Source organism: Melanaphis sacchari, unplaced genomic scaffold (genome assembly GCF_002803265.2).
Source record: "Melanaphis sacchari strain LSU unplaced genomic scaffold, SCAv2.0 Contig4_pilon_pilon, whole genome shotgun sequence".
Lineage (NCBI taxonomy): Eukaryota > Metazoa > Arthropoda > Insecta > Hemiptera > Aphididae > Melanaphis > Melanaphis sacchari.
Genome location: NW_020271335.1, coordinates 11,365,279 through 11,375,938, shown reverse-complemented (window position 1 = coordinate 11,375,938; position 10,660 = coordinate 11,365,279). Strand labels below are relative to the sequence as shown.

Genomic DNA, 10,660 nt, shown 5'->3' with positions numbered 1-10,660 from the left:
TTTAACATCAATTTATATGTTTATAAATTTAATTGGCCTACCAAATGTGAGTAATAAGCCTAAATACTATATGCTATATTCTGAAACAAATCAAATCGAATATTAATTGCTAATTTTGAATTTTTTTTTTGGATGGGCTAATAAATTTAACCATGAAAGATAATATAGGCGTCAGGTATACAATAACATTTAAATAGAATATAAAAAATCAAAATCATTGTATTTGAAAATGTTTGGTATAGGCACAGGCCCATCTAGTCTATCTTCTGAATCTGCGCTTGTTATAAATTATAAATTATAATATATTATCTCTATTATAAGTAGGATTTCGTATGATGCATTAATGTCTACCGCCTCAGAATAAATTACATTTATTATGAAAATATTGAACAAGTAATCGTTAAATAAAAATATTTCATCAACGGTAAATAATTAATTTGATTAAAAATACAAATTAGCAACATAGTAAACCAATTTTTTTTTTTTTTAATTTGATCTAAATAAATTAATTGTAATTTTACATTTGCTTTTAATATCATAATAATATAATGATGATATTGTATGTTATACAATACAATACAATACTTTACTTTACACTTTGGGAATTATTTTTATTAAATTATTATCAATTATATTAGTTACTAAGGAATATTTTTGATTAAATTAAATAATATATTAATTTTACTGAGTTTAAATAACAATAATTTTTAATTAAATTTCCATTTTGAGACAAACATATCTAGACTTTTATTATATTAGTAACTTTAATACTGCACTACATATATTTCATTAAATATGAGTCAAAGGCCATCTTCAAAAAATTCATGCACGCGAAAACAACCAATGACTAGAAGAAAAAGTTCGGAATCTAATAGATGTGAACGCCCACAAACAACCAGTTGTAGAATTATTGAACCTATACAAGAAGAATGTGCTGATAATATTGAGTCACAAACAAACGAAGATGAAAATTGCCCATATACGGATCAAGAACCAAGATATGATCCCAAAGAGCTTCGTGATGCTGTACGAATACTTAATCCATTTGTTAGACTAATTAAAGACACTAATAATCCATATGCTAGAATAGTAGCTCGAGAAGTATGTAAAACTTTTTATCATTTGTTTCATCCAAATAAACATCCTGTAGACGTTATGAAAACAATTAATTGGAGAGCTAAGACTGTGAAAACCCAACAGTTGTGGAATGAATTTTGGCTTTACGTCCCCGGGTCGAAAATTGAAGAATGGGTATCGTTACGTGAATGTGTTAAAAATAATAATCTCATAGATTTTAGTAGTTATTGTAGTCCATGTCAAACACAAACTGAAAATTGCAACTCACAAGTTAATGAACTACAATGTCCTGTAAATCAATTATCCAATAATAAAAACTGTGTTGAACAGAGCTCAAAACCTCGCAGACAAAATCAAAGCACGCAGAGAACTCAGATAAATCCGAGAGAACATGTAAATTTTGGAGACATCTGTGGTTCTGATACATACCAGAGTTTATACGATATTAGTCCTCCAGATATGGATTTCGAACACCAATGCGCTGGTTCTGATTGGCCATATACACATAATTTTAAACCAAAAGCTTCAAAAAAAATGTTTTCAAGTACTGTAGACCAAAATAAATATACATTTAAATTAAATTCAAAACAACGCTATGGGAAAATATCTGGGACTCAATGTCAGTTGAAACAACTTGATGAGCCCACAAGTAAAAATTGTGGTATTGGTTTTGAAGATACTATGAAAAAAATAAAAAATTGTACTTTGGAATGCAAACGTCAACCTGCCGGAAATGACTTTTATTTCCCGCATTCTGAACCTGGCTGCAGTGCTGGTCCTACATATGTGCCTCATAATTCTAGAACTGATATAACTCAACATGAATATTACAGAATAACTGCAAACACACCATCTCCACCACGAAATAAACTTCAACGTATGCCAAAAACACCAGTTGAACCAGAACTTAGAACAAATGCTCTACAATGTTCTATAATAGACAATGACCAAGAATGTAGTGATTCAGATTCTGTCGAGAGTTTAAAAAATATACAGCAGATAGTATGTAAATCAAGTTTAGTAGCCAATGCATTTACTAATTTATCATTAGCAAAAAAAGACCTTCAAACAAAAACAGAAGCTTTTAATATATTAACACAACATTATTTGAATTTTGCATCGAACCCAATAGAAGTAGATCCTCCATGTACAGATAGTCCAAGTGCTAAGATGATCTTGCAAGCTATCTATAAAAATCCACCAAAAATTATCAAACCATTCAATGATTGTGAATGGAATGATAATGCTTTTCATGACAAGGATTTCGTTCGTTTACTCCCATTTTATGAAAGCGTACATAATCAATTAGAATATATTTCGAAAACACAACGAGATTATGGTATAAATATGTTAGATGATATAATGTCTACTTTTTATCATATACACTACGAATTGGGTGATCCAAGACTCAAGAATGATATGCTTATAGAACACGTCAAACTTATTACAAGAAATACTTGGGAATCATATTTTTATAAAGACAGAAAAATGCCTGCCATACCTGATAAAGATTCTTATCGATCAACTTCACAACAACCTAGTCCAGTGCAACAATCTTGTACAAGACAACCTAGTTCAGTACAACAATTGTGTCCAAGACAAGTTTGTCCAAAGCCACCAAACCAAAGGCCACCTAATGTTAGACAACCACAAGCACCAAAACTTAATGTTAGCAGAAGACCACCTACGACAAGTAACCAAAAAATGGATGATTGTCCTCAACAAGCTTGTAATCCTTCTGCAGAAAATAAAAGTAATTTACAACAATTATAGATACTTTTATGTCAACTTTTTATAAATTTTTCTAAATCATATTGCAGGAAATTTTCTACGCAGAAGTCGGCCGAGTGGTGCACCAAAGGGATGGGCTCCAAAATTAAAACAAGCAGATCGCCCGGATACCTTGCCAGTTTTCAAAGCAAAACCGTTACCAAAATTTGTTCGCGATAGATTAAATAATCAAGATGCAGCATGTTAAATGTTGAAAAATAAATAAAAAAATATAAATAAGTTTATCATATTATAGTTTTCTTTTTGTTGAATTTTTTGTATACTTTCATTAGTGGAGTAAGAAGAAGGCTCGAGGGACTAACCTCCTGAAATAATGTGGATAGATTATATGAATTTAATTTGTAATAATTAAAAAAAAAAATGAAAAGTAGGGTAACCTCTATGCTCTACGATAGGTGTTGAGTATACACTGTAGGTACTTTGTCATTGAATAAGTCACTGCAGTAATATGTGTTAAATTTAAATTCAATGATAAATCTCTACATACGATATAAAATTCTTAGCAAATACTAGATTTATCAGTATACCTACATAAAACACAATGTACGTTTAAATACAAAAACTACGTACATTGTATTATAAATAATTACAAACATATACAATATACCTGGCATATAAAAATATTGAATTATTGATTATTTGATTTAAAGATGTGTAAATGACGTTTCTTTTATCATATAATATTTTAGTCAAATAAAATAATGGATAGTTTTAAGTTTACTGAATTAGCATTGAAATGTATAGGTACTCACATAAATAATAAGTAATAAGTAATAACAAATGATATTTTAATAATGTATAAAATCCATAAAGATGTTCATAATATTATCATATTTGACAATTTTGACAATTTTGACTTTCAGAAAGTACTTTTTGTATACACAATTATTACAGCAACAATGTATCTTATATTTAACGAAACGTAATAAACGATAACCCGTATATTATAGACAGAGCATCAGATCAAACAGATCTTGATGCGACTAATATATATTTTGGGATCATTAATATAAACGCCGGTTTCAGTGGCGTCTGTGGTATAATTGTTATGAGACGAAAAAACCTACATGCGTATACAGACGCAGCAGCTGACGGTTTTTACTTTGATGGTAGAGTGGCACGAGTCTACTGACAAAAACTAGGGGACAGGTGGCTAACACGGGCGATCGACAGGTGGCCTCGACAGTTGGAACAGCTTTTAAATACCGACGCCTTGTACGAAAAAAAACAACGTGGTCACCTGCTCAACAAGTGGTCGTTTCGTCATATATCAATTAAATTTTATGTATGTAGTATATTATATTATATATGGTATACTTATAAAGAATTCTAAATCCAAAGAGAAAAATAATTTTTTAATTCAATTCGACGCACGCGTACCTACATAACATAGCGGATTATACATACCGGTATATAATATTACAATATAAGCAATAGCTTAAAACCTGATCAAACGTATATATACCTTTAGGTATTATTGTCCAACAATAATTATTGTCTTGACGCGTGCCCAAGTAGTTAGTAACGTATTAACGTGTAATAATAATACTGTTATTATTGTTTATACCTTCTATAGTGGTTATATATACTACAACGGTGTGTCATGTAGTCTAAGTGGTTTAATAATAATACCTATGTGTAATAAATAATAATATTATAAGATTATGGCCGAAGGGCAGTTATATGTACGCTGAGATGCGTACGTCGCGACCGCGTCGTACAAACTATCTGCGGCGCCGCTGCCGCCGACGGAGTTCATTTTGAAATATAATCCAATGTTAATGCGGGTAATCAAGTCCCAATCAACCCTTGTGTAATGAAACCTCATCTCTTCTATCGATGAAATTCCGTTGTGAGGTAATGCTTATATGATTAAGAAAATTATGCTTCACACTCGTTTGAACACGACCCCTCAGAAAAAAAAAACAGTTATTAGTTTATTATACAATCCGTGTTTGGTATAGTTTTGACAATAGTAACGCGGCACTAAACTACCATATATATATATATTATGTATTATACTCTTAAGTATTATTATAATGTTTTGTATGTATTACTACATGTGTACTTAGTGGTTTTCTAAAGATATTTTATTTTATATTTATATTTATATTAAAAATAAATATAGTAATAATAATGATGATATTATTTCATACAATATTACTAGTTAATAATTCATGTATAATTTTTTACATTAATACTTAAATTTTTATGTATTATAAACACATTATTATTAAAATAACCTTTTAGTAGCCATGGTTACCAAATGGTAGAAACTAAAATTTCATAACTTGGATTTTATTTTTTTTTTTAATTATTGTAAAAAATATTAGGCCCTTTTAAAGTACAATCTAGATCCAATTTTATATCAAAAATGTTTCTATAGAAGTTTATGATAAAATACTTTGAAAAAATAACACATTATTGTAAAATCAATACATTCGTAATGTATTCATAGTTCTACTCAAAATCTAAAATTATATATTTATACGTATTAAAAGTGTCTTGGCAAATGTGCACAAAGAAATTTTCTCAAAGACCGACCAAATAGTAAATAAAACTAAAAATTTTTATTGAAAATTAATAACAAATTTTCCAGGATTGCGATTTACCAAATATTTATCTTCATAATATAATAAATTAATTATTCCATGTTTTCTTTGAAAATACTATTATATTTTCTTACACATTTTGGAAAGCATTTAAAAAAAATTGATTTAAAATAAAGAAATTTATGTTAACAAAATAAGTAAATCAATTAATATTTACCTACGTGTATCTAACTATTTATGTATTAAATGATTCATTCGTTTCTAATACATAGTCAAATGATTAGTATTTCATAAAAACATGATAGCAGCAGTCTCGATGGAAAAGTATAAATAAACAATATATGTATTAATAATAATATTATTATGGTTTGATAATATTATGGATCTATAGATTTAAAGTTAATTTTGGTCAAAATAAATCACCATATGTCATAGATCTTATACAGTGGATGAAAACATAATACCTATTTTATATTCATATGTACAAAAATAGGCGTAGTAAAGGTGTTTATGATATCTATATTCAACTTCCATTTTATAAGAATCCTTGTGACTACTAAACTCTATTAACTCTTATGATGGTGGAAGGGGGTGAGAGGTATTGCCCCATAGCTTATTTTGAACTTCATTTTTCTTTGACTAGCTCCTGTAACTATTAAATCTATATTCCCATGCAAAAACGCATACAGAACGAATACAGGATATACTGGCATACTCACAAACACGAACAAATGCTTGCATACGACATGCGCTATTATCATATAAGTAATATATACTATATAATATAGTAGAAAAGTTTAATGTATACACTGCAGTACACAGTCGAATGCGTTTGACACTATCTGTCATTATTCGTCGAGCGTGTAATAGAATACAGATGTTTGTGAAAAAAATTGTAAGAAGAAAAATATATAACTAAGCATGTAATTTATGTTAAGTAAATTCGACCAATCGTCCAGATGTTATTGTGCGTATAAACGTCATATAATATAATATTCAGAGCATACGATTCTGCGGCGGTCAAAACTAGACCGAGGTGCGTATAGTGTGTAGGTACTATTTAGACGTGCACACTGCGCAGACACAAAGGAATATTAATATAATAAGGAATGTACCTAATATTTTAATTTATAACTTATATTTTGTAATGGAGTGTGATTAAGATCGTGAAACGGCTGTAAAGTATAACGCTATTATTGTAAATGTATATAAGTTAACACCTAGTTAAACGTCGGATTGAGAACAAAAAGTTAGTCTTTTTTTCAACAACAAAGCAAATTGAAGATTTAAAATTCTACGATTTAGTATAAAACATGAAAGTAGAACTGGGTGTAAAATACAAATGGTCATTAAATGCACTAGGTAGTTAAGGTTTAAACCTGTAATAAAATAAAAGAAAATTATACAAAAAACTCGTGAAAACTATAACTTTGAAGAACTGGAAAAATTTCTAATGATAAAACCAAATGATAAAATACTAAATACATCCAAATATAATTATATACACATACATAATCATATAGATTGTTTTCATCCTAAAACCAATAAAAATTTTACACTTTACTGGTCTAGTAACATAGAACTTTTTCATACCATAACACATTTTTTTTTTTAATCAAAATAATCCTTAAATGAACATTTTACTAAAATATGCGTTGTTATTTTTTTTAATTAGAACTATTTCGAACTCGTACTCAGTATCTCACAGATTAATGTGATAAATGATACCGTATAAATGTATGCTACTCGTTTTTAATTGACACAATATGAAAAATGTGTCATTAAATTATGAACATTTTAATTTAATAGACATATTTTTGAAAATTTTATATTATTAATTAAGAACGTTTTCCTTCAATAATTTATCCGATAAAAAATAGTTTGTATAGACCGATGTATACAAGAGACTGACACAAGACAACGAGGGATAACAAATTCCGCCAAAGTGGTGAGCGTTTTTTCGGAACATGCAGGTGATGGACTACGACGCTCGCGCATTCCTGAGATTTTCGCGTCGCATGGTAGATTTTTTACATTATAATATTATATAATATTATTGTCGTCGTGGCCGCACACCTGCGAACAGCTGCAGCGCGTGCAGCGTCCGCGCTGATTGTTGCAAACGAGTAGTCTTTTCGGGGGTGTGTGATGGCTATGAGGAGGGAGGAGGTAATGGGCGCGCGTGAGCTCGCTTACAATAATATAGTATAAAAAATTCGACGTTGAGTTTAAAGGAAGAAAAAATTGTTAACTATAATAATATATGATGACGACAAAGACCGCGGAGGAAAGCGAAAAAGACACGCTATTGCCTATTATTATATGCACATGTATATTATTATTATTATTATTGTATAATGCATTGTATGTTATTACATTGTGAGGAGGACGACGGCTGAGCTGCAAAAAAATAAGTAGAAGAATAAGAAGGGAAGAAAAAGACAATATCGTCGCGCAAAGGGCGAGGAGCCCTGACAAAGGGCGTGTACCCGAAAAAAAAAAATAAAAGACGTCGACGGTTAATATAATATAATATATTACGGAGACGCGCGATTGTCTCGTGCTCGGCCGGCTGAAACCGTCTTATGGATATGATACGAACACGCGTGCGCGCGCGCGCTTGTATATATTATACGTGTGTCGGGCACGCGCCCCTCGTCTAAGCTATATAACGTAGTCGTATAGTCGGTAGTCGGCATACATACATACACACAAACACCCGGCTCGGGTCGTATCCTAAGACGATTGGTTTTTATGCGTGTGCGCGTCCGCGACGAGACGACCCTCGCAGGAAATATGCTTAAGGATTATAATATGTATAATGATAATAACGATAGTAATAATAATAAGAAGAAGAAGAAATCATGTGTGTGTGTACGTGTACCTGCGCGAGGAACAACGGGATTCTTGTGTGGGGTGGGTGGTGATGGCGAGAGACACTGAGGAGAGGAAAGCAGCTGTTCCAACCGAGAAGACCGACGGCGGGTGCGTATGCAGCTTGCAAGATGCTTCGTGCCGTTAAGGACATAATATTATCGTATAATATAAGCACCCAAGGACGTAGACAGCGGCACAATACTTTATCACATTATAATATATAGATTATTAATACGTAGGTATAATAGGTAAACGTTCGACCCCGAATTCAAGCTCAGACAACGTGGTTTTACACGATGATTATATACTGTTATGAATATGTATATATATATATATAATATATATAATGTATGATGCGATGGGCCTATAGGCGCGAAGTCCGCGCCGACTACAGAATACATCTGCCACCCGTAGTCGATTCGATGGTCACCAAGACATTATTGTAACGTTATATCATTATGGGCTATTTGAGATTAATAATCTATCATTGTCTGTAATATATTTTAAAGCGCTTCCAATAAATTACATAAAATATTTACAATATTATATTGAATAATAAGTACTAAATTGATAAAATTCGATATTTTCTCCGAATGTCTCCTTATAATAATATCTTACAGTAAACTAAATTGATGATTGAAAATGTATACATGTCTAGAAACACGCGACCAAATTAAATTAATACATCTCATTTATTCTATGGTACGTTATCAAAATGTATAATACTGAACCGTATACATGAATTTTATACCCTTATAGAGCACGCATTAAAATATCAAAATATGTTATTTAAAAAAATGAATTAATATTGTCATATCTTACTGATACGCCTTACATATTAATTAATATTTCTATTACATTATCTAACTTTTGTTAGGATCTAAATGTTTGATTAATTTATTGACGTTATTCAATTGCACACTCCAAATAAGGTATATTTGATAGGACGTATCATTTAATTCGAGTCTTACTGGAGACTTGTACGTGCGAAACACGTTTTAAGAGTTATTATTATTGTTAGTATAAATATTTTAATAATTGAAAAACTATTAGTTCAAATTTTGAATCGAGTACATCAAAATTTTCAAAAAAATAATCTACTAAATAATTTAACTATAAAAAAGAGGATTCTTAATAGAAAAACAGAAATTTGAATAACTATGAGGTACTTTTTAAGTAATACAACAAATCTCAAGAATTTAAAAGTATATAAGATATTTAAAAATTCCAAAAATTAGAATGTTAATAAATTCATTATAAAAATAAAAATAAATAGGGTATGAGCAATGAGCATGTCAGGTATTTCACCTTATAAATTTGTAAACGAATTCATATTTTATATACAATGCGGTGTATAGATGCAGCAAAGAAAATACTAATAAATTTATTTTGTATTTATTATTATTTATAATACATAGAAAGATCATAGTATTGTTATTTTTAATTTAGTGACGTTATTTGGATCGCACAAGGTAAATATTTGCGTATTTTAAATTTAATAATATGGTTATTTTAAATTTCAAATTATCTTAAAAAATAGATAGATTTCTAATAGAATTTGTGGTCTACACAAAAATATGAAAATTAAAAAAAATATGAAATAACGTTACTGTTTTAATTTCAAAGTAAAGTTCAAATATCCAACTATTGAATAATGAACTTAGAAATATTAATATATTAGAGGGGAATATTTTAGTAGGAGCCCATCGCCTATCGATTTAAGACCGTAACACTATGATGAATCATAAACGTATTTAATAACAGAGTATAGTTCCTATGACACTTAGTATGGACTCAGATGACAAAAGCAATAACATGAATAAATGAACAATAAAATATTACATACGGCTGTTTACTTACAATACCTCAAACGTTGAATATTGAAATATCGATCTAATTATGAAATAAAACATTTTTTTTACAGTAAATAATAACTATTGATTGAAGTTATACAAAATAAATTATTTAATCTATATAGTATAATACCATAATACATGTTATAACTTATATTGTAATTTATCTTTTTTGTAAAAGTTAGCTATAGGTAAATTATATTAAGTGCAAATAATTCTTGCCAAAGCTGTATTTGAATAAAGTTCAATTTGATTATCAATGGTTATGTTGTACTTTTTGTGATATGCAAAATTTTAGCATATTATAATAATAAATAAACAACTTAGAACAGAAATAATATTGAAACTAGCACACTTAAATTGTATTGACTACTGATAAGTGATAAGTGTTTTTACATTATAATTATGTAATTACTAAATAGCGTTTTATTTAATTACCGTAAAATAGTCATAGCTAGTTAGCTAGTAACTACAGTCAACAAATTGATTTTATACATAACTGTAATCGGT

The 10,660-nt window shown here is 29.5% G+C and overlaps 1 protein-coding gene across 1 annotated transcript; it reads left to right on the top strand.

Annotated features, from left to right (window-relative positions):
* Window positions 1-760: 760 nt before the first annotated feature.
* LOC112599024 lies at window positions 761-3,055 on the top strand. The gene is made up of 2 exons (XM_025345726.1): window positions 761-2,830; window positions 2,898-3,055. The coding sequence occupies exons 1-2, from the start codon at window positions 796-798 to the stop codon at window positions 3,053-3,055; spliced, it is 2,193 nt and encodes a 730-aa protein (XP_025201511.1). The 5' UTR covers window positions 761-795.
* The last annotated feature ends 7,605 nt before the right edge of the window (window positions 3,056-10,660 follow it).